The sequence below is a fragment of the Nilaparvata lugens genome, chromosome 7 (assembly GCF_014356525.2).
Source record: "Nilaparvata lugens isolate BPH chromosome 7, ASM1435652v1, whole genome shotgun sequence".
Lineage (NCBI taxonomy): Eukaryota > Metazoa > Arthropoda > Insecta > Hemiptera > Delphacidae > Nilaparvata > Nilaparvata lugens.
Window position 1 is genome coordinate 42,641,912 of NC_052510.1, and position 26,104 is coordinate 42,668,015.

The 26,104-nt window shown below is 34.6% G+C and overlaps 2 protein-coding genes across 4 annotated transcripts in view; one reads left to right on the forward strand and one right to left on the reverse strand.

The window, feature by feature from the left end:
• LOC111052254 (striatin-interacting protein 1) overlaps positions 1-5,994 on the forward strand; it is a 37,544-nt gene extending 31,550 nt beyond the window's left edge. The window contains exon 15 of the mRNA XM_039432812.1: positions 5,913-5,994. Within this exon, the coding sequence (XP_039288746.1) occupies positions 5,913-5,979 (67 nt within the window). The 3' untranslated portion in view covers positions 5,980-5,994. The remainder of the gene's footprint in view (positions 1-5,912) is intronic.
• The window catches only part of LOC111051094 (prostatic acid phosphatase), a 34,990-nt gene that overhangs the window by 5,131 nt on the left and 3,755 nt on the right, over positions 1-26,104 (reverse strand). The window contains exons 5-12 of one of the 3 annotated variants that reach the window (XM_039432814.1): positions 22,185-22,230; positions 18,894-18,944; positions 17,882-17,983; positions 17,054-17,290; positions 11,363-11,542; positions 10,895-11,018; positions 10,027-10,229; positions 8,117-8,344 (exon numbers count right to left, since the gene is read on the reverse strand). In XM_039432814.1, coding sequence (XP_039288748.1) covers positions 8,192-8,344; positions 10,027-10,229; positions 10,895-11,018; positions 11,363-11,542; positions 17,054-17,290; positions 17,882-17,983; positions 18,894-18,944; positions 22,185-22,230 — 1,096 coding nt within the window. In that variant the 3' untranslated portion in view covers positions 8,117-8,191. Of the gene's footprint in view, positions 1-45; positions 283-729; positions 832-2,194; positions 2,514-8,116; positions 8,345-10,026; positions 10,230-10,894; positions 11,019-11,362; positions 11,543-17,053; positions 17,291-17,881; positions 17,984-18,893; positions 18,945-22,184; positions 22,231-26,104 lie in introns of those variants that run through there. The other 2 variants (XM_039432813.1, XM_039432815.1) reach the window with 2 other exon arrangements.

A 26,104-nucleotide genomic window follows, 5' to 3' on the forward strand; every position in this document is an offset into this window, starting at 1 on the left:
TGTTAAACAGAGGCTCAACACTGTAATAATTGGACAATTTCTCACCGCATCCATGGGCTGGGGAATAGTATGAATCGGGATTGGCTGCCAGTTGATGTCTGTGGTCCACTGCTGGTCTGTGGTTGGTGGAAACATGCCAGCCAATAGCGTGCCAGCACTCATCAGGCATCGGTCTGCGTCACTGCTGAAAACCCGCACCGTGTCCACTGAGAACTTGGGGATGTGTTTGAAGTATCGCTTACGAAGCAGTTGTCCTACTTTGTACATTTGGGATTTCCCACCCTGAAAGCGCAATTATTTATTCAACTTTTTGCACAAAATTACTAATCACTTGAAATGATGCCTGTATTGGAAGAGGAAAAACAGACGAAGCCTACTTAGCTCTGCAAATAGGCAACTTAGCTCTTCAAAATTCCTAAATTTAGATTAAGTTGATATCAGCTCGAAATTATCATTGATTTCTAGTTATTAAAAACTTTTATGAGAATTATTCAGTTTTCCAACACAGTCAGACTGGTATCATAAAGTGATTGAATATACGCAAGCATTATTTATTGTACCTGATCTACATTTACTCGGCGCATATTCCAATCACACGATTTTCTGTAGGATAAATCTCATGCTGTATTCAGTTACCAATTGTGTAATAATAAGTATTGTTCTCAAGTCACATTTCAATAGATAATTTATTAAATGTTTTTCAAAAATTCATTTACTCTGTCAACTCACCGTAGTCAACTGCCCCAGGCCTTCAGGCCAGTATTTCTCCACATTCGAATAGGGATCATTTTTGTAAAAGCGTGTCGGAGTTCGTTCTCCATGTCTATGCACCTGAAATACATTTTTTGTAAAATTATGAGTATTCTAGAAATTTATCCATTCAAGTTCAACCAAATCGAATTTGATTTAAAATTATACTAGGTACATCATAACTTTACTCTCACTCTGACATATTTATTTGAAATCAAATAAATCTTTCTTATTCACTACAAAATATATTTATCATAATATTTTCATATTTATGCTAATCATGTAGTCATTGAGTAAATAACTTAATCGCTTTGAACATTTTCAAATAATAAGTGATGAATTTGGAGAATATCAAAGAATAATGGACCAATTTATCTTCAATGCTCTTCAAGCACTTTTAATGTGTCACGAGAATGGAAGTGATTGGAATATGATAGAAAATTGAATGATAAATAATTATTTCTAATCAAACAACATGAAAGTGACAGAAAAGTTTCGAATGAAATATCATTTTTATTCGAATGAGTTGTTCCGATACAAATAATATAGACCTGTACACTAATTTAAAGGATTTGGAGTTCCTATGTGCGTACGGTTCAGTCTGTTTCTCGTAGGTAGTTTCTCTGTACGGTAGTATCTATTTTGAATTCAATACAGAATCAACTACCTATCTATTCAATACCTTTAAAAATTACGATTTTTATTTTCAACAGGATATTTTTATTTTGATATTAGTACGTTAAGATTATTTATTTTTATTTATTTATTCAATCATTCAGAATTACACAACTTACAGGAAAGTACGACAGGCTTCTAAGCCCAAAACGGTTCCAATTCTAATTTTTACAACAGTCCAAATGTAGTTAGGTTATGTATCACTTCAAAATTATAAAATACAATTATAAATAGCCTAAGGCAATAATCAGGTTTCCCCAAAAAACCCGTACGTTTTCTCTGAGTTGATAATTAGTAGGCTATATTTACTTCTACATTATACATTTTATGAGAACTATCCCATGCTTCATGGCCTATTACCTCAAATGGTAGTTATTATTGCATTATTATAAATATGGCCTTTTCAGTACCCAATGCAACACATTAAAACTGCTTTATCAGATGCTACTGAATTCAGAACACACAGTCAATTGCCTGTAAATACTTTGAAATGGATTGAGAGAGATAGTAGAATACAGATATTGTTATTGAAATGCTTCCATGTTTTCTGAGATAGTTTAAATATTGTTGATTACAGATATAGGCTATCCTCTTAGTCAAACTTGATTAACAATATTATGTTTCGATACGGTATTATTGCATTTGCAGTTTGAATTGGTTCTCAAGAATTCAAAATTGAATAAATGATTTAATGTTAACAATATGTGTGATTAAATGTTGTTTGAATATGTTTTGTAAATTATTAAGATATGTGATTCATGATACTCACAACAATGACAAGCCTCAGTGATTCAGGACTTTGCTCCCAGGGAAACGCCTCACAAACAAAAATCAAAACAGCTATAGAACATCCGACAATCAAAACTAAAATACAACTTAGTTGGGCATATTTTGTTAACATTCCAATAACTTTCAATTAAATGAAAAATGCAGTAATTACAATAGAACTTAAATCTAGATGAGTAGCACATGTACTAAATGATTAAGTGGAATTGATAAATTTCAAGTACTTCTTGAAATAATTATCTCTAATTGAGTATTCGTTAATTAGTCGTTGCAAGTGATAGTATATATTATTATGTCAATTGCGACTGCTCGAGTTATTATTGCATTTTCTAAAATCGAGTAATAGATTTATTAACATTCTTTTTGATTAATATTTAGAGAAAAGATTGCATGAGGAGATATCCCATGATATAGAAGGTTTATGTTTCAAAATAAAGGCCGATTTTTTCTCAAGCCGATTATTATAGTTTGGTAGGAACTGTCTTTGCCGGGCAGTGAGAGTTTATGCACTGTATGAGAGGCCACATGCGTCACATACTGTAGGTACGGTAGCTTCACAAAAAAATCTGGTGTGGTACACTCACACAACTTTCCTTGCTCATTGAGCTGTGAGCCTCATTCTTAAACGAGAATAATATTTAGGGAAATAACATAATGACGATTGGCGGCAACATATTTGAAACTACGATCAGACTACTACTGTATATGTGTATTTATAATAATTATTGTTCTCAGAGTACATTTTCCTTTGTGTAAATTGTGAAATTCAATGATTTTTTTTAAAGTCGTGAAACAGCTGTTCTACAGATGAAATATCTCGACTATGTGTTCTTTTTATGAACTGCTCTACCTACCTACCTCATGCACGGAAGGAGGTTACAAAGTCCATTTCTCAAGAAAGGGGTGGACCACATTAGCTTCCAAGGAAAAAGTCTCATGCCAGTTGATAGAGCTGTTGAATAACTAAACAGGGTATGAATTTGAAATAAATCAGTCAAGTCATTTTTGAGAAAATTGTGAAAAACATGGTTTTTAGTAATTATCAACCATTTTTCTAATACTACTACTACTGCAAATACTGTACCATATTGACAATAGAGAGGAGAATTTTTCGCTAGTTTACCTCTCAGTGGTGAGTATTCGCAGTTGCAGAAGATTTCAAGCCAGATTTCAATTGAAATAAATCTTAAATCTATAATAGTATTTCACTCAAAAACAGCATTCTAAATTTTTCAACACTAGGCTACTCACATATAATAGTTCTATCCCGATCATATTCATATGATTTGTAATTATATCAACGAATGAATAAATAAATATTTCTGTATTATTTAAAGTTCATCTAGAAATTCAACACGTCATTCATTTTACGTCCAAGGCACTGGGCACTATTTTCAGTATACCTTGATGCTGTACAAATATATAGTTGTGAAAATGAAAATATTTATTAATTATAAAAACAATACTATTATTATATATTTATAATAAAAATATTATCATTATTATTAAAAATATTCATCAATTATCAAAACAATATTATTGAGGTTGAGTGGTATCAGGTAGAAAGCAATAATAGAAACAGATGTTCCTTTTTTAATTTCGACCATGTGATTTGGTGTTTTTTTTATTTTGTTATGAAATCATATGTACTATTAATAAAATTTGTACATTAATTCTAAAAAATCTAGAAGGAAAATCTAAATTTGGGCTTCCAGGTGCACGAGATTGATCTATTTTTAGAATCTATGTGCAAAATTTGGAGATCTAAATCATTCCCGTTTTTACTTTCCTTGCCCTATTACCATAGGAAGGAAAGTATTACTTTCCGAAAAAAATTAAGGTACCCGAATTTCTAAATTTCTATACGTTTAAAGGTCCCCTGAGTCCTAAAAAGTAGTTTTTGGGTATTGGTATGTATGTGTGTGTGTATGAGTGTATGTGCGTCTGTGTACACGATATCTCATCTCCCAATTAACGGAAAGACTTGAAATTTGGAACGTAAGTCCTTACAATATAAGGATCAGACACAAACAATTTCGATCAAATGCGATTCAAGATGGCGGCTAAAATGACGAAAATGTTGTCAAAAACAGGGTTTTTTGCGATTTTCTCGAAAACGGCTCCAACGATTTTGATTAAAGTTACATCTACAATAGTCATCGATAAGCTCTATCAACTGCCACAAGTCCCATATCTGTAAAAATTTCAGGAGCTCCGCCCCATCTATGCAAAGTTTGATTTTAGATTATCAATTATCAGGTGTCAGATACAATTTAAACAAAAAATTTTGAGTGGAAAAGATTGAGCATGAGAATCTCTACAACTAATGTTCAGTAACATTTTCACCTAAAATTTAAAATAAGCTCGAAATTCGAGAAAATGTGATTATCCAATTGCAAACTGTTGATTCTATTAAATGATTCACTTTGAAGAGTTAGCAGACCTCGTGTGTCTCCAGCGTTATCGCCCTGTCACCAGCTGGCTCAAATCTTTGAATAGTAGACCAACAAAACAGTAAAAATTGACAATAATCGACAGTAATCGGCTTGAGATAACAGTAAAAGTTGCGACATAAATTCTCTATACCATGGGACATCTACTTACGCTATTGTTTCTCTATGGTAGTAGTATAACGTAAGAAGTAGAGTAGGAAGTAGAGCAGATTTTACTCTTACAGGTCTTGGAGGTCTCTAGTGTGATTCACTTCAAAATGAAACTATTTCCTATGAAATAGAAGAATTATCATGAAAGAATTGAACGAATACAATTAACAACATTAAAATGTATAACTACCAGAATTCCTTATGTTAATAATATTGATCCATTCACCCACGTACATAGCTTACAAATATTCTATCATACCTTACCGCCCAAACATTTCTAACTTTTCAAAATTGTAATACTCCACGAAGAAAATTTATACTATAGACTCCTTGCTATTCCCTCACCCTACAATTATTTAAGATCTCCTCAATATATTATGTAGTACCCAGATTCAATAATATTCATGGTAGAAGATCCCTACATTATGTAATTCCCTACTTATTTAACAGACTACCTCCAAATATTCGTGAATTCTCTAAGAAGGATGTAATGTTGTATCTCAATAATAACAGTAGCACAATCAATTTATAAAACTAATAATATTACAAACGTACACATAATTTAAGAAACGTCAAGTTAAAAAATGACAAAATATGCTTACATTATTAGAATTTTTCAATTTTTGCTGGCTGAAGTTTTAGAATTTTCCTTTTATTGTCACTGCCGCCTGCCTCAACGATAAAAATGTACTATTACTTGTGTAAAACAATTTTTCCCTTTTCCTTACTATTTCATTACTTTTTAATGAATTCTCATTTTATCCCTTTTTCTATTAATTCTGTATCAAAATCTGATGTATATTTCTTATTTTATTTTTGCATTTTGTATTAGCTTTCTTTCATTTTTACTTAAAATCATTGAAGTGTAATATTTATTTTGTCTAAGTTTATTTATCTTTTGTAACTCATTGTTTTCCTGTAACTGGGCACCCCCCGAAAAACCTTTGGGTTTGGCAGGACCCTCAACTGTTAGTATTGTGAATAAAAAATTTTGATTGATCGAGAAAGAATTATGAGAAAATAAAGAAATAATTGATTTTAAAGAAAATAATGAGATTGCTTTAAAAGAGCATCTGTAGACCGATTCATTAACAGGAGATACAGCAACAATGTTATTGTAAGTTACAAAATCTTCTATACCTACCGTATTATCTTTATCTTTTGAATTTATATTAAGTCTCCCTTTTTCCTCTTTGTTTATTATCAATGATCAAATATAGGTTATCTTTCTCTATTATAAGGGCCTAGTCACATAAAGCGTTTTTTCAGGCGTTTTTGCATTGGCGGTGGACGAGTCGGTAGGACAGGAAACTCTTCGATTGACTGATTATCAGCTGATTCCAGAACGCCAACCTAATCAGCTGATAATCAGCCAATCGGAGAGCTTCCTTTTGAATCCTTCCATTACCGGTACTTGAGAAGGTGTATGTAATACACAATGTTCAACACATGGCAAAATGAGAAATTTTAATAGGGCAAGGTTGTTTGTGAATGAAGTAAGTCTGTAATGCCTAGAGATAAGATAGTGGCGCATATTGAGGTGAGGCTTAAAATGGTTTGCGGAAAGCCATATAACACAATAAAACTAAGCTGTCTTGTATTCGTAGACTGCAAGAAAATAATAATCTATTAGACACTAGTCAGAAAATTTCTTTCTCAAATAGGAACCCTTCAGAAATTGATCAAAATTATCAAAAATATGTGTTATCATAATGAAACTTTGTTGGCTGGTTTCCTCCAGGTTGATGAAATAGTATAAATTTTTAGGAAATGAGGATTTTTTTGTAATTTTTCGTATTTTGAACAAATTTACCTCTAAAATCAATTCAATTAGAAAAAAAATCACTTAATTGTCTTATATCATGCTAGAAAGAGTTCCTTATAACATATCTGGCTAGTAATCTCATTTGAATCATATATTTTTACTGTTTAATGCCACATTGCAATTTAATACAATCTGAACTAATTAATTATAAATTTGACCAAATTCATGGAATTAATGCCATTATAAAGTATGACTTGATTATCATGGAAGCAATTTATTTTCTCTTTATATGCTTCATTTCCTTGGGATGAAGTTGTGACATAGACTATATAATATTTATATTCTACTTATCTGAAAGTGATCCTCTCCTACTTTTACTGCAATTTGTAAATTACTACAATAACTACATTCAAAAATAAGACCACTTATTGATGGTAAATAACGCGAATAGGATGAATATAGTATATTGGGAATTCATCCAAACATGATATAAAAATAGTATAAGAAATAGTATAGAAAAATAGTATAAGCTAATGATTTCTATGATAAAACTCCGACTTGTTAGCAATCTGCAGTTATCCAAGATGTACTTGTACTTCTGAATTCATTTATATCAAATCATACCATAACAATGTTATAAACATCACCCTTATGAAATATCTGCAAACATTTTCCTATGCTAGGAAATTCCCAAGATCTCAATGTAACTTGACATTCAAAATTAACCAAATTGTCTTTAATTGAATTGGAAATTAGTTTATTTTCACCATTTATTATGGTAGAACTTGTTATGTGAACAATCTTTTCAATTGATTGATATTCTTTAGAAAATTTTAAATAATTTTTCATGTATATTACTATCTTCATGTTTTCACATTAATTTTCTGATTCTATTATTATTGTCTTCTTCAAAATATCTCTTGACAAATTGAATAACAGCTATTAGTAAAGTCATAATCTTAATAAATAATGTACGTAGCTTAGACTATATTACCAAGACTCGATTACCTGATACTCGTTTACTTACTCCACAATTTTCGATATTACATTAGATTTTTTAATCACATATTGTTACGTCAAACTCTAGAAACATGGCTTTCATACAATCACTGAATCACTGGTTGATTCCCCATTATCCATAGTACCTATCTAGTTTTATGAAAATTATAATATTGTTACATTAATAAAATTGAATAGTTAATATTGATTCATGAGAAAATTTATATCCAATGAATCAAGAATCAAGAATGTTTTATTGTCACAAACAAAATAATTGCATTGACAAAAGTCACTTCATAAGGATACAATGCTGTATCCTTACAATGCTGTAAAGTAGGCCTACTGTATTTTTCATGATAAAGCAAAGCTTGTAAAAACCAACTATTTTTTTCATTCTTAGCATTCACACAGCATGAAATGTTTTTCATGTTTTTTTGCTATTATTCACAATTCAATTCATTTTTTTCCATTCTAGACCAATTTTAGTCGTGAAACTTTTAGCATTCGATCTGATTGTTGGTGAGGACGTAAGACTTAGAAATTTGATAATGTATATAATGTTGTCAGTTTGAAGGGAATCTCTCTATAGAGAGTAAGTTTTATTGTTACAATATTATATTTTGTTGATTTGGCACTCCTGATTCCAGTCTTGTGGCACCACTGGCTCTGTGGCTTTCAGCAATTTCTCCATAGGACAGAGTGTTTCACAGAAAGGGAATTTCAGCTCCTTGATTTTCTCTGAGTACGTTTCAGCCAGGTAAAACATCTGTAAATTGAATAAGTTTTAACAGAATATAATTTGAAATAATTTTATTGGAATTAATAGTTCCAGGCTTAGGTGAAGCCCTGGGCTAATGCTCTACTGGCGCGCCCCCTTATTATTACTACAATGTAAAAGCAAAGATAATCTATGTCACTTATATCTTATGGAGTGAATAACAAGAAATAACAATATCATGTCCTTCAAACACAAAACTGTAGACCTCTTAACATTTTTCAGACGATTCAAAGCGGAAAATCCTCTCTCTGCAGAGCAATTAGTATCTGCTCTGTTTAGGAAAATATTGTAACAGCTACTTCAAGATTTGAGAGAGTAAATTTCAATTCATGTTCTATAATTTATTCAAACACGTCATGAATTCCATCAAATTCTTCCTGTTCTCCAAACATTTTGAAGTGCTGACATTCACTTTCAAATCCACTTCTTATATCATTAGGGTAGGATAGGCATAAAGTTTGTTCGCAGCTTGTGGTATATGGCATCTTTCTGTGACTCTTTTTGAACAAGAGCAGAGTATGGTATTCAAATCTTATCAGTTGAATTTTCAAAAGAGATATCAGCTAATGATTCTCATGTTTCTTACTATTCACATTTTACATTTCCAGTAGCCTGTATTATATTTACATATTCTGTTTTTTTTGAAAATTTTGTGTCAGATATTTTTCAGTTAAGTTATTTTCATCATCTCTTATTAGCGCCCTCAAAAATTTGGTGCCCTGGGCGAAAGCCCAGTCTGCCCATTTATAGCCCGGGGCCTTGATAGTTCGTCAATAAATAAAATCAATATTAGTTGAGTAAGTAAGTTAAGTAGGTAACTAGAAAATACAGCATATATTGTGTTTATTGTATTACAGAAAATTATATTCTACGACCTGATAAAAGTTTTACATTTGTTTTATAATCTGTATTGATATACATATGACTCGCAATAATTGTTACTACCACTTATTCCTTACATTGTAATGAGTAATTAGCTGTGAAGGTGATATTGAAGAAAATATACATTGATAGAAACCCTTGACATTTTCACAACCAAACAACCGTTCATTAGGTTACCATTTTGCATAATTGAAGCAAAGTATTTAGTGTGTCTCAGTCAGAGACACAAATTTAGACTCATCACCCAATTCTCAATTAATCAATAAAATTTTGTAAATTCAATGTAAATTGGTCATTACTGTGCCCTGTAAACAATGATTATTAATAAATGTGTGCACTTATTGAATGCTAGTACTGAATACATTGTAATGATTGAGAGAAAATAAAAATAATATGCAATCAATTACCCTTAAGCCTTTTAAATAATAAGTAGCTAGAAATAATTCTCCTCATTTGCATTTGCAGAAGTCATAAGTAATTAAGGTGGAATAAAAACGATATTGTCAGTTCCACATAATATATTTGGTTAGCTAAAAAAAAGACCACTGAAGATGATGCCTTAGTGCATTGAAACTAAATTTTGTCTCAAATAAATATGTGGAGCTGATATCGTTTTTTTCACCTCAATATGAAGGAATTCCACAATATCTTTGTTCATAGTGTAAAAGTCTATGTTCAAGTTTACTGCCTACATCATTAAATATATTCTCAATTCAATAAATAACTGTTATATGTGTAGGGCTATTAAACCAATATAAATAGATGATATATTGAATATGAGAACTTACTTTGACAAAATACTCCTGACCAATTTGGTGAAGTTCAAAAATGAAAGTTGCTCCATATTCAGGTAGTATCATTTTTTTAAATCCCAGAGTCCGATACAGGCTGACGATACCGGTATCATGTATGGAGTAGAAGAAAAGTTTTTCTTGAGCTTTTCCGCTGGATTTAGACTTGAGGTTATTGAGGATCTCCTTCAGAAGTGGCCCTTGAAGAATGAAAAGCGACAAATTTCGATATAATAATTCAGAGAAATAAAATATAAAAATGATAAAACTCTTCAATTTTACTTTCTATTTGGCGTTGATGACTCATACCTCTGTAAAATAGGCTCTGTAAAAAATTCTAGTTCCTCTGTAGTAGCGTACAATACAAATATGGATATATCCATGTAGATTCTATTCTATTCAATAATAGTTATTCGAAAAACATATTATTTGGATCTTGGCTTTTCTTTACTCCAAACCAAGGTCGAATCTGCAACTCGACCTGTGAACATCAAATTTTATTACAGATAATCTTCGTTTTTGTAAAAGATTTTACTTAGTTTGCAAGTCTCTCTAGTGTAATACTAGGATGTATAATAAATGAATGGTTATAATGAGAAGGAGAATCATTAATTTATGTCTATTTGGATTGGAGAGACGTATTCACAAACAATTTTTTTAATACCATATTATTTTATTATTTACTTTTCATGGTTATGGTAATAAAGCCTCTAATCCAATTCTCAATCTATTGGACTTTTTTCAGGGACATTTTTCATTATTTTCATTGTGTAGTAATTTTCCATTCTATCCTTATATATTTTTTCATGATAGATTTCCCTTCATATTTAAATAATTTATATAATTGTATGATTAAAACACTCACCACCTCTTAGCCTCTTGAGCAAAGTAGTCCAAGTGTTAGTTGCTATACTCAGCTGCACAATTTTCCTCGTCTTATCTGGGAAAACGGCATCTGTCCATTCAGGAAGGGTGTAGCCTTTCATGTCCTGAGGAAAGGTATGGCTTCAGAAAACTGGAGAATGTTTTTATGCTACCGTATTTTTATTCAAATTATGAAAGGCATTCCCCCAAATAATTATAAAATAAAAATTGTTATCTTGAAGTATGACGTACCGTTCGATGAGCCTGTAGTATAATATTGTATATTTTTTTCAGTTAAAATTGACAATACGAATGAGCAAATAAATAAATCTTGGGGATTTTTGCAGTATCTTACCAAGCAATGATGCTGAATACCGTAATTAATTATCTTTCCCAATTGCATTTTCTCAAAATTTCAACTTCTGTATATCATTGTGATTCCAAGTTTAATTCACTAAGTTTAAATTACCTCACTTTTAAGTGTTGAATGGAGACGCCTCACATCTTTCATCTTGGAAACCTTTGTTCCTGAGTTTGTTGTCAGATAATTGTACAAATCTTTTAGAGAATCTGAGAGGTTTGCGTCAATTTGTTTCTCAACTCTGGATAGTTCTTCTTCGAATCTCGGGCACTTTGCTTTCCCGTTAATCTGCAAAGAATATGGTAGGTATTTTCATCACAAATATCGGCTTCGAGGTCTCTGGTTGGTCCAGAGATTGTTTTTCCTACCTGAAGGTAGACAGTGCAACAGGTTGATAGGATAAGAAAGGGTTGTCCTATTGTTTATAAAGGTGACAATATTATTCTTCCTTTATCCTTTTTTAATTGTTCTATAACAGTTTGAAAGTTCGACCATTCTATTGATTTTGAGCCTTCCTTGTTGCTGTTGACTATAGAGCGCACGTTTTGGAGTAGATATTTTGTGGACCCATCAGATGTCTAAACGTAGATTACTAGACGTAACTCTGTATTGAAGAAAACAATCCATTTTCAAATCTAATATGAAAATTGAATTATTAGTGTATTCTAGCTACAACATTCACATATTATTTAGGGGAGCTTCAATCGTTCCCGTGGAAATAAATCATGATTCGCTTACAGTCCTCACTAATAAAGAATCAACTCAAAAGCATAGTTAGTAATCGTCTTAATCATAATAAATATAAAATAACGGTATATTTTATTTCGTAAGCTGTGTAATTTCGTATCAGTGAGTGGGGGGGCTTTGTGATAGCACTAGTAATAATATAGTCCTCAAACTTTTAAATCCATAGGTCCACTTGCCAATAGCCCATTACTCCACATTACTCGAAATCGTGGTCTCTTTAGATGACAAATTACCTTCGGGTACAACTTTCATACTAGCCACCAACAATAGGCATTCATAGACCTGGTAACAATAGCTGAACCTCTCCAACAACCTGTTGCTCTGTCCACTATGGGTAGAAAAGAAACTTGGACCCATCACAGACCTTGAAACCCAAATATCAAATGATAGTCCAAATATAAAGCACGTGAGAAGAAACACAATAACGGCATGTAGCGCATAAGCTATAAACTTCCAGAACAGACATCATTAACAAAAAGGTGCATATTATAGGCCTAGACCAGGTAGCCTACGTCCACTGATCTAGTTGCATAACTCAATATAGCCTACATAGCTACAGAAACACTTCTATTATTCCCAAACGTCCAGTCTATCTAGTAAGCCTAATACTTTATTAATTTAGGCTACTCGTGTTCATCCGCAATACTAACTCGCATATGGTAGGTAGGCTTACTATATTTGGTTGAATTCATTCAATATAGACCACATATAATATAAGAAGTGGTAGCCATATTCTTGAAATAACAACCTCTCGATAAAAAAACTCCTTGAACACAGAATTTTTCCCTAGACAATCAATACCGTTTCCGTGAGGGGTTGCTAGTCCTCCATCGGGCGCCTCCCCAGGTGGCGGATAGGGGAATGCCTCCCAGATATGGGTGGTACCGGTAAAATCAAATAGCCGGGGCGGACCAAAACTAGCAAACCGGCCAACGGTCTCGAAGGCGGATGAGGAGCAATCCCAACGGCGGAGAGGGCGGATGAGCCTAGGGAGTAATTCCAAATGAAATCCAGGATAGGTTACACTCTGAAAGCTGCAGCGAAAGCAAGTGCCTAGGAGAAGGCGACTCTAAACAAACGTCCCTGGTCCTCCAGGTTGGGGGTTTGGCGTGGTGTTAGCTGCTCCACCCAGTAAAAATTCAAGTTTGCTGTGAATCCTTCAAACAAGCCTCGGATGTCGGACGGAATTTCGGAAAATTATAAAGGAAAAAGAAACGGACTAAGGAAAACAAAACGGAAGTATGTATTGAATGTAGCAACATGGAATGTTAGGACAATCCTGTAGCCTAGTAAGATGACAGAGATAGCAAATGAGTGTGAAAAGTTTAAGATTGATGTTTTAGCACTACAAGAGACTCGGTGGTGTGGGAATGGAAGAATCGATAAGAAAGGATATTCTCTCTTCTATAGCAGTCCAGACAAGAGAACGGGGCAAGCAGGAACAGGGTTCCTCATAAATGCAAACGTCAGAAGCAGCTTCATTTCTTTTGAGCCATGTGATGAAAGATTATGTAGAATTACATTGAAGGGGCGCTTCAGGAATATATATATTATATCGGCATATGCACCCACGAATGAAGCACCAGATGAAGACAAGAATGCTTTTTATGACAATATGAGCAAACTGTGCGAAAGGGTATCAAGGCATGACATGTTACTTGCAACAGGAGACTTCAATGAAAATTAGGGAAGGGAGATTTCCTGGCAGGAATAGCAGGAAGGTGCTCAATGCATGATGAAACAAATGGAAATGGAAGATATCTAGCACAGTTTGCAGCAGAACAAGATCTTTTCGTTGCAAGTACCAAGTTCCAGCACAAAAAAATACATATAGGAACATGGAAGGTGCCTGGAACCCAAAATACTAACCAGATCGACCACATTCTGGTGTCTAAAAGGCAAACTACATCTCTACTGGATGTGAGAACACTGAGAGGCCCAAGCTGTGAGTCGGACCACTTTTTGGTCAGAGCTATGATACTGGAGAGGATATCGCTAGTAGGGAATCAGAGTGGACCTAGAAGAGAGAAATGGGACCTGGAAAAGCTAGAAGATGGAGGGAAAAGGAATGAATACCAAAAAGAATTGAAGAGGCATTTTGAAAACAATGAAAGAATGGATATGGATATAGATGTGACATGGTCTGACATGAGTAATGTAATCAAAGATGCGGCAAAAAAAGTGATCGGAAAAAAGAAAAAGGTCAAAAATGCTGAATGGTTTGATGATGAATGTCTACAAGCAGTGGAAATTAGAAATCAAGACAGACTGGTTGCAATGCAGAGAAAACAAGACTTGCTCATGAAAAGTATAAAGAAAGCAGAAGAGAAGCAAAGAAACTCATCTGATATAAGAAAAGGGATTTTCTGAAGAAAGAGATGGAGAAAATAGAGAGGCTGAGAAGTCAAAATGAGGTTAGAAAATTCTACGAAGCAGTAAGAAAGTTGAGTAAGGGATTCCAGCCAAGAATCAATATATGCAAGGGTGAGAATGGCTCTCTTCTGACAGAGGAAGGTGAGGTTCTGAACAGATGGGCTGAGCTCTTTGAAGAGATTCTTGGTGGAGATGACGAGGTGAATGAGGAGTGGGCACCAAAGTACCAAACTGCCGAGTGGACCGCCCAACGCTAGAGGAAGTGGAGCAGGCCGTTAGGAGGCAAAGTAGCAATAGGGCTCCCGGTGGTGATGTCATACCAGCTGAACCATGGAAGTATGGCGGAAAAAATTGAACAGCATGCTCCATAAATTGATAATGATGATATGGGAAAGAGAGACAATGCCCTCAGAATGGAACAATGAACTTATATGCCCAATACTGAAGAAAGAGGACAAACTAGATTGTAAAAATTATCGAGGCATTACACTCTTAAATGTGGCATACAAAATCTTCACCTCAGTCCTCCTGCAGAGAATAAGTGCTTATGCGGAGAATATTATAGGAGAATACCAGTGCGGCTTTAGACCTGGAAGAAGTACCATTGATCAGATATTCAATGTGAGACAGACAATGGAAAAAAGTTATGAGTTTAACATAGATCTACACATGCTATTTATTGATTATAAGCAAGCATTCGACTCAATAGATAGGAATATGCTGAAGAAAGAGATGGAGAAAATAGAGAGGCTGAGAAGTCAAAATGAGGTTAGAAAATTCTACAAAGCAGTAAGAAAGTTGAGTAAGGGATTCCAGCCAAGAATCAATATATGCAAGGGTGAGAATGGCTCTCTTCTGACAGAGGAAGGTGAGGTTCTGAACAGATGGGCTGAGCTCTTTGAAGAGATTCTTCGTGGAGATGACGAGGTGAATGAGGAGTGGGCACCAAAGTACCAAACTGCCGAAATTGAAGTGGAAAGTCAAACGCTAGAGGAAGTGGAGCAGGCCGTTAGGAGGCAAAGTAGCAATAGGGCTCCCGGTGGTGATGTCATACCAGCTGAACTATGGAAGTATGGCGGGAAAAATTGAACAGCATGCTCCATAAATTGATAATGATGATATGGGAAAGAGAGACAATGCCCTCAGAATGGAACAATGAACTTATATGCCCAATACTGAAGAAAGGGGACAAACTAGATTGTAAAAATTATCGAGGCATTACACTCTTAAAAATGTGTCTTCACCTCAGTCCTCCTGCAAAGAATAAGTGCTTATGCGGAGAATATTATAGGAGAATACCAGTGCGGCTTTAGACCTGGAAAAAGTACCACTGATCAGATATTCAATGTGAGACAAACAATGGAAAAAAGTTATGAGTTAAACATAGATCTACACATGCTATTTATTGATTATAAGCAAGCATTCGACTCAATACATAGGAATAAGCTGCTAGATGCACTTGAGAGCTATGGTTTGCCAAAGAAGCTTATAACGCTGACAAAAATGACATTTATGAGAACTCAAGCTAGGGTTCTAGTGGCAGGAAAGTTGAGCCGAAGTTCTGACATTGTCAAGGGCGTCAGACAGGGAGATGCCCTGTCAGCTGTTCTCTTTAACTTGGCTTTGAGCAAGGTCATGCGGGAGATGGACCCAAGAGGCACAATGATATATAAATCAAAGAAAATTCATGCCTATGCTGACGATATCTTGTTGGTGACCCGGAATCTGGCTACAATTATGGAGACGTTTTTAAAGATAGAGCAGGAAGGAAAGCCACTAGGACTTAAGGTGAACGAATCTAAGACTAAGTATATGCTAATGTCAAGTGCGCAGGCCCGAAGAAGAAGAAACGAACCAGTTAGGATAGGACAGTTCTTGTTTGAAAATGTGAGCAGTTTCGTTTACCTAGGCACAGAGCTGAATGTAGAAAATGAAATGTCTGAAGAAATAAACAAACGAATAATCAGTGGTAATAGAGCATATTTTGCAAATGTTAAAATAATTAAGTCCAAGCTGATAACACGTGACACTAAAATAAAACTCTATAAAACAGTAATCAGGCCAGTAGTTACATATGGCAGCGAAGCATGGACATTCACTGTAGCCGATATATCCGCACTTAGAGTCTTTGAAAGGAAAATCATCTGAAGAATTTTTGGACCAGTTCGGCAAGATGAAACATGTAGAATAAGAAGCAACAGAGAGATAAACAATATCCTCCAAAACCAGGACATAGTTCGTTTCATCAAATCACGAAGAATCAGCTGGCTGGGACACGTCTGGAGAATGGAGCAGAACAGACTCCATAGACAACTGCTTGAGGGTGAAATTTTCCAAGTAAGAAGAAGAGGGAGACCCAGGAGAAGGTGGCTGCAAGATGTTGAAAGAGATCCGAATAGAATCGGGATTCGTGGATGGAGAAGGATGGCGAATGACCGGAACGAGTGGAGGCGAGTGACGGAGGAAGCCACGGCCCACCCAGGGCTGTAGTGCTAAGAAACAGCAACAACAAATTAATATCGTTTCATAGAGGTTCACCGGTGATTGGGTATTTTTCAGCTAATTTTCTCAGGATGAAGAAAGTCGTTACACCTACGGAAATTCCACACTTTGATCGACTGTAATAAAATGTGTTAAACGGAGGCTGAACTATGTAATAATTATTTGACAATTTCTGACCGCATCCAAGGCCTTGGGAGAAGTATGAATCGGGATTGGCTGCCAGTTGATGTCTGTGGTCCACTGCTGGTCTGTGGTTGGTGGAAACATGCCAGCCAATAGCGTGCCAGCACTCATCAGGCATCGGTCTGCATCACTGCTGAAAACCCGCACCGTGTCCACTGAGAACTTGGGGATGTGTTTGAAGTATCGCTTACGAAGCAGTTGTCCTACTTTGTACATTTGGGATTTCCCAGCCTGAAAGCGCAATTATTTATTTGTAGAGAATCACTTTTCACTTGAAATAATACTGGTATTGGAAGAGGAAAACAGGCGAGCCCATTAATCATCTGAAATACTACAATGAATGTTTTTTTATATGACGAAATCTAATGAACAGTAGATTCAATGGTTCATTAGATTTGATAAGTGTCCTAGAAACCAGATCTTGAGACTACTACAAAACCAGTAGGCTACAGTTTAATATAGGTAGGCCTACCTCTTTAAAATTCCTCAAAACTCCTAAATTCAGATAATATCAGTTGGGAATTATCATTGATCGAGGTATTTTAGTTATTCAAAACTTATATAGAATCTGTTTAGTTCTATAGCACAGTCTGGTAACATAATGTGTTTGAATAAACGCAACCATTTATTTTGTTCTCAATCTACATAAACTCGTACGGTACAATACTTGCGCGTATTGTAATCACAAGAATTTTTGTAAGATAAATCTCATGCTGTATTCAGTTACCAATTGTGTAATAATTATTGTTCCCAAGTCACATTTCAATTGATAATTCATTACATTTTTTTCAAATAAGGTATTCATTTTTTCTGTCAACTCACCGTAGTCAACTGCCCCAGGCCTTCAGGCCAGTATTTCTCCACATTCGAATAGGGATCATTCTTATATAAACGTGTCGGAGTACGTTCTCCATGTCGATGTACCTATAAACCCATAATAAAATTTTTTGTGTAATTATTTTTGTGAGTATCCTAGAAATTTCTCCATTCATATTCATCTTGAGTTTTATTTGAAAATAAATTGTTGGGTGGATCACCCCGTGGATCAAACACATGAAAGTGACAGAGAACGTTTTGAATGAATCGTTTCTACACAATAATGCATGATATACTAATTTGAATGATTTGGAGTTCCTATAAATTATGTGTCCAGTTTATTCCTCGTATTAAGTACAGTATTTATCCTGTTTTCAATACAGAATCAAGTAGGCTACTCCTTCGATACCTCTCAAAATCTTGTTTTTTTCAACTGGTAATTCTTGTAGGATTTTTATTCTGATTTTAGTAAGTTTATAAATTTGAAGGCAGTGAAATATTCAGTTCCCTGGTGTTTCCAAAGAGATCACGTTCTCTCCGATTTGATAATCGTTTCATATCTCTATTGATTTGTTACTATCCATTTTATGAGAATTGTCAAATCTTTTATGGCATACTACCACAATAATGGTAAGTTATTGTTGCCTTATGCTATGACCTGTCCAGTACTCAATATAACACATAAAAACTCTACTACTGCGTATATCAGTTGCTACTGAATATTAGAATACACAGTCAGTTGTCAATCCATACATTAAAATTAATTGAGAGAGATAGTAGAAGGCATATAGTATTATAAGGTTTTCTTGTTTTCTGAAATATTACTGATTAAATAAATAAAGGCTACTATTTTTTTAACTTGCTTAACAATCCCGTACCATATTATGGTACGGGATTATTGAATTTTGCAGTTTGAATTGATTTCCAGGAATTCAAAATTTCGCATGATTCGGTGTTAACTAAGCCTAAATATGTTTTGTAAAATATCAAAGTACGGTATATGATTCATGATACTTACAACAATGACAAGCTTCAGTGAGTCGGAACTACTCTGCTCCCAGGGTAACGCCTCACAAACAAAAATCAAAACAGCTATAGAACATTCAAAAATCAAAACACAAATGAGTTGAGCATATTTTGTTAGCATTCCAACAACTTCGAATTAAACAAAAAAATCAGTAATTACAATAGAGCTCAAATCTAGATGATTAGCACGTGTACTTATCAAGTGAAATAATTAATTTGATAAAGTACTTCTTAAAATAATTACGGCTGATTGAGTATTTGTTAATTAGTTGTTGCAAGTGATAGCATAATAAGTCATTTGCGACTGCTCCATTTATTGCATTTTCTTTAATTGAGCAATAGATTGCAAATACTTTCTGATGAATATTTAGAGAAAAAATGCATAAGGAGATATCCTATGACATGGAGCGTCTATGTTCTAAAATAAAAGCCAATTTTTTTTAACTGATTACTGTCGATTATTATAGTTTGTGTAAAATAAGTTGGGACTTGGCCCTCCATCCCAAGAAATTACAGGGTTGCCAAATCGTGTAAAATTGCAACTATTTCAAATTTCCAAATCAACGTCAGAATTTGATGTAGAATATCATCCCCGATATCCTAGTAGTGCTAGAAAAGATCCAGGGTTGAAAGATTAAAAAGAAATCCAACTTTTATGATAAAATTCGAAACAACGTGAAAATTTGTTTTTCTTTTGAATATCACTTCTCCCAGAATCGTGGGGCGTTGAAACGCGTAGTAATTTTATTTAAAATTAACGGGGAGAATGTGTCCTTTCTATTGTTGTCTGGATAATTTTTATCCGACCTATAGTTATTTTTCAATTAATGATTATGTTCGTCAATGTCAAGACATTTCGAGCAGAAAACATGAAATTTTCGACATGCTGGAAACTTTTTTGTGTTAAAATATAAATGGGTGGTGAAGGCGAGAAAGTTAGCAGCTACACGGCTACGTTCGAAAATGATTGTCTTGTAACAGCATTATAACCTCCTCATAAAAAAACACACTTCTGGGCTACAACAATGTAGCCTATGACGTATGGAACTTCATGTAAGGTAGCATGGATGAAATTTGAAGATTAATTCTGAAAAATCTAGAAGGAAAATCGAAATTTGGGCTTCCAGGTGCATGAGATTGATATTTTTAGAATCTATGTGCAAAATTTGGAGATCTAAATCATTCCCGTTTTTCCGGTATGCAATCCACAAGTTGACATGTTTTGATGCGAACAAACGAACTCACGAACACACGAACAAACACAACCTATTCTCTCTTATTACATAATTATACAAACTATAGTTTGGTACTGGCTTGGCCGGGCATTAAGAGTGTATTAATCGTATGAAGACTATCTGCGTCTTAGATTTACAAAAAAAAACCTCTTGGACTATTAGCTTGAACAAACAGAAACATTTTAAAACATAAACGCTCTTTAGGCCCATACCATTGCATATCTTCTCATGTTATTTTATGCTATCTTTCCTTCATTATTCCACTTAATGCATAATTTTGATAAAACTTTGACAAAGCATGATCTAATCTTTAATCTATATACAGATAAAAATCGAGCCTCAAATTTTGACATTCAATAACTTTTTTATGTGTGCACCGAATTTGATGATTTTTTTAGTTTTGTTCGTTATGTTTAGGACCCGGTTTATGGCCAATAGAATTTATAATCCGACTTCAGGACTTTTTTCTACGGTCCTTCAAAGTTTGTATGTGATCCTTATGGGAGAAAGTTTGTAAGCTAGCCATACACAGAAATAAAAATTAGCTGTTATAATCATTGCGTTATCCAACAGCCGTCGGTAGATCTGTTTTTCAATTTTCATTCCACTGATTCACAAAATTTTAATTCTTAATAATGCCGCGGTACGAACGACGTCCAAACTTGGGTCATAGAACTCGAAATGCTGTAAATTTAGAATATGCATGGGAAAATCAGCAGCAAGGAGATATACCATTCAATTCCCAGCAAAAGCTGCATTCAACTATAACTGAAAATACAAACTGCTGCACAACTAACTAAGCAAGTAGGAAGTCCATATTGAGATGTAAATGTACATACTGATTGTTGGACAATTTTCATAAAAATATAGTGCATCGTATAAGCTAAGGCTAAGCACACCTGAGGAGGCGTGGCTTGGTGATACAAAGTGTTGATCTTATGGAGATTGTCTTATCACACCGTTCCACGTTCAGTGAGTGTGAGTTCTTCCATTCAAACCAATAAGCAAGGAGCACCTGGATGCAAAATGCTGCATAGCGCCTCCTCAGGTGTGCATCCAGCTAGAGTTTGTCATGAGATGCATTAACTATTTGGCGGTACGAAGTTCGCCGGGCCAGCTAGTGAGAAATATTTCGTGAAATATTCTTTACCATAACTGTCTCCAAGCATTATCATTGCATTATCTGAACGATTTCATTTTCTTTCTAATTATATTGAGATAAGATTCTAGAATATTATTTTTAAATAGATTTAAATTTTATGCATGATTTTGTATAATATGATGTGAATTTTTTGTCAAAAAACATAAATTTGATTGTTATCAAGTACTTGATTATGTATTAAAAATTTAAATATAATTATAAGTAATATATTTATTACTAACAAAATTTTAATCGATATGCTAATCAATCGGTATAAAATACCTTGAAGACTTCTGCTACTGCAAATATTGACAAAAGAGGAGGATTTTTTGCTAGTTTTACTCTCAGTTGTAGAAGATTCCAAGATAGCTGATATTATTAATTGGAATGAATGTATTCCAATCAAAAGCAACATTCCAACTTCTACAAGAGATGACCACTCACATAATTTTGTATTGTTTGAAGTCCGGACGCGTTTCAAGACACGATGCCTTATTCTCAGTATACCTTGATGCTGTTACATGTATATGAATATGAGTTCCAGTGGCTTGAAACACATCCAGATCTTACACCACAAAGTACAAATGTTTCAAAATTAGAAATTCTATACCAAATTACCAATCTTTTTCATGTAAAACTTAAACTTATCAAGAAAAGACTATTTTCTTGTCATTGCTAATTACTATTGATTAGAAATAGTTTGATCCAAGGAACCTAGAATACATGTATTCTGGGTACATTAGCTTTATCTAATTTATTGTTTCTTCCAAAATACCATCCGATCTTCATCTTGGCTAAAATATTCCACTAGGTAATCTCAGTCTCACTGAATATGTAATCCCAGTTAGAGACATTGTCCAAGTATTACAATTTCATGTCACAATGATAATTGTTATTAATTGCCTACTTGAGGAGGGTAATTTCCATAATTCATGGTAAGAGGGCTCCAGGGCCTGGAACAGAGAGAAACAGCTTGTTACAGTGAGAGAAAGAGAGAGAGTGTGAGAGAATATAAGTAAGAGGTAGAAAGGTAGAGGAGGTAGAGTGGGAGAGACAGTGACACACTCAGAGAGAGAGAGTGAGAGAAAGTTTGACAAAGTATGAGAAGAAAGAGATAAAGTGGGAAAGAGTGTGAGTGTTTGAGAGAGAGGGGAGAGAAAGAGAGAGAGAGTGAGCGAGAGAGAGAGAGTGAGTGAGAAAGAGAGAGTGAGTGAGAAAGAGAGAGTGTGAGAGAGAGCGTTTAAGAGAATAAGTGTGTGTGTGTGAGAGAGAGAGAGAGTGAGTGAGTGAGAGAAAGCTTGAGAAAGTATGAGAAGAAAGAGATAAAGTGGGAAAGAGGGTGAGTGTTTGAGAGAGAGGAGAGAGAGAATGGTGGTCTATATACTAGCAGCTCACTCATTTACCCACTCACAAATGAAGCATAATATACACTCAAATATACCCTCACACACATAAGCAACATTAGCTAAGAAAGCCAGTCTAATGTGGTAAAGTTCAGTCATGATAATGCAATTTTAACGCCAAAGCTAACTTACATGAAGGTATGAGTAACTTACATAGGTGGTTCACGGGTTGAGAATAGGGTATATGCACTTTGCTTCAGTAATTAAAATAGAAGACAATCTTGATTACTGTTGATGGCTGATCAAGATGGTCTTTTATGATTATTCATCTACTAACTTTATTTTGAACCCTTGGTGTGTCTTTATGTGCCCCTTAGTAACGTTGATTCATAATATGCTGATTATTCTATCTCTGTTACGTCCCAAGATTATTAAAATATAACTTGATTTTACTAGGTGCCTTCTTGATAAATTATACAACACTACAGTTATCTCAGTGGCGTAGCAGAAAAAAATTCGGGATTCGGGTTCGGTTTTAAAATTAGAGTAGAAAGCTCTTAAACTTTGAGGCAGACATCGGGGGGGGTGTGAGGGGTATGGAATACCACCCACCAAAGAGAGTTCGGGGGCCCTCCCCCGGAAAATTTTGGAAATATACCTCCAATATGATGCGATTTTACGCAATTTCCAAAAAAAAAACATTCCAGTTAAGTTATTTTGGTGATCATTAGGTCACTCATTATTTCGATTTTCGATTTGAAAATTTCATAGGCCTATTGGTTTTTGATTAAATAACAATTAGAATGGAATGGAGTAGAATTTTATTTGTCATTCAATTGTTTAAAAAAAATAGTGATTTTGTAGAAGGCCTACTCATTATTATTCTGATAACAAGCTAGAATGCTTAAATTTTGGCTCCGATAAAGCACTATTTCAACCAACTTTATAGGTCTAGTTTTAACTTGATTAAGAATTTTTTTCAAATTAATATACTTGTTTTTTCACCCGAGCTGGGGGGGGGGGATAAAACCTTTTTTCAAATATTAGAGGGATTTGTCCCTCCTGTCCACAGTAGAAACTACGCCCGTTCATCATAACTGTGAAATTTTCGAGGTACTCTCTCTAGAAGAAGCTGTTGGAGCTTTGTTTAAGGATTTGCATGAAACTGAATAAACTATGATCAAGTAGAGCAATATAAGCTATATTGAATTTCTATATATAATTGATGGTAAAAAGTGATATAAAGGTGAACTTTGAAGTGTTATCTGTAGTTTCTCTATCCTCTGCTATCTAGTCCCTACGCACTAGACCACTCACAATGATGTCTTTAAGAAAATATCTCATTATTATTATCATTGCTATTGCAGTGCTATTTTCTTTTCCCTTATACAGGGTGTTTCAGAAGTAGTGTCGAGAATTTTAGGGTATTGTACGTGGATGCTAGGAGACTACAAATGTCATATTTGAAGTGTCCAAAACTCAGCGGTTATCCTTATAGCTGCCATTTTGTTTTTTTCACTTAAAAATTTTTATCTCAAGAACGAAATGTTGTATTGATCTGAAATTTGGCAAGAATATTTATGCTATAAAGACTCAACTATAAAAAATAAAAAAAAAATTTTTCGTTGAAATTTTTCAAAATGGCGGCCATTTTAAATTTTTGATGGCGAATATCTCGAAAACCGTCCATTTTAAAGGAAATTTACAAGAGACAAAAAGTTGGCAAATTTTTTCACGATTCCAATGATACCTAATTTATTAAGATTGGTCGAAGAATAACAGAGAAATTAATTTTTTTCGTACTGCATGCATGACCACTTTTCACCATTTAAAGATCAATATTAATTTTTTAATTCCAGATGTATTTAAGATGAAGCTTTGAAACTCGGTATGGCTCCATATGGGCAAACAGATAATTTTACAATGGTTTTCAGATGATAATGTTTGTCTTGTAGAAGTATTGTTGTTTCATTAAAAGTAAAGAACCAGACGTAGTGCTTCCTATTTCTTAGTCTCACGTTTCCTAGGTCTTATTTCCATCTTAAATTTCCAGTTTCAATATTTTCTTACGTTGCTTCTACACAAATATTTAATTATTGTAATGGAATTTAGTTCGCTGGAGTACACCGATATTCACTTCATGTATGGAGCAGCTCTTGGCAATGCGACCGAAGCAAGAAGAATGTATGCAGCTGCATTTCCAAACCGCCGTCTCCCTTCCGACAAGGTGTTCACAAGAACTCACAATCGGCTGAGAGAAGTTGGTTCATTTGAACGGAACAGGGTAATTGCTGGTAGGCCTCGAGCAGTTCGAAATGTTGCTTTTGAAGAGGAAGTATTGCAGAAATTCGATTCCAATCCTAGAACGAGTACGAGAGCAGTTGCAAAGCAAATCAATTCAAGTGCTTCTTCTGTGTGGCGTGTACTAAACAAGGAAAGACTTCACCCCTTCCGCTTTCAAAAAGTTCACTCATTGGTTGAACGCGACTATGAGCCAAGAGTAAACTGTGCCCGTTGGTTTCTTCAGCAAGACATTATCCAACCAAATTTTCTAGAAAATGTGTTATTTACCGATGAGTCCAGCTTTACAAGAGAAGGAATCTTCAACTCTCGCAACAGTCACGTCTGGGCCTTAGACAATCCTCATGAGGTCAAAGTGCGTGGTTATCAGCATAGATTTTCGCTGAATGTTTGGACGGGTATCTTAGGTAATCGCGTGATTGGACCATACATTCTTCCTAATCGTCTGAATTCTCCCACGTACATTACTTTTTTAAGAGACATACTACCAGAACTTTTGGAAGATGTGCCTCTTGCAAACAGATATAATATTTGGTTTCAACATGATGGTGCCCCTGCTCATTTCGGAAATGTTGTTACGGACTTTCTGAACATGACCTATCGTCAGCGGTGGATTGGGCGGGGTGGACCAGTACCGTGGCCCGCACGTTCACCTGACCTCAACCCTTTAGATTTTTTTTTCTGGGGCCATATGAAAGACCTTGTTTACAGCACGCCAGTAGAAAACGAAGAAGACCTTGTGGCAAGAGTGGTTGCTGCAGCAGGTGCCATTCAAGATGATGAAAATGCTTTTATAGCAGTTCGACGGTCCATGATTGAAAGGTGCAGACTGTGTAATCAAGTTGAAGGACGGCATTTTGAGCAATTGCTGCATTAGTATCAGTGAACCGATTTGAGTGAAATTAATATTTTTCAATGTAAAATAAAATTTGGAGGAAAGTTATTCTTGTATATTTCTGTAATAAGAACGGTTTTCATGAAATTATAAAAAAAATTAATATTGATCTTTAAATGGTGAAAAGTGGTCATGCATGCAGTACGAAAAAAATTAATTTCTCTGTTATTCTTCGACCAATCTTAATAAATTAGGTATCATTGGAATCGTGAAAAAATTTGCCAACTTTTTTGTCTCTTGTAAATTTTCTGTAAAATTAACGGTTTTCGAGATATTCGCCATCAAAAA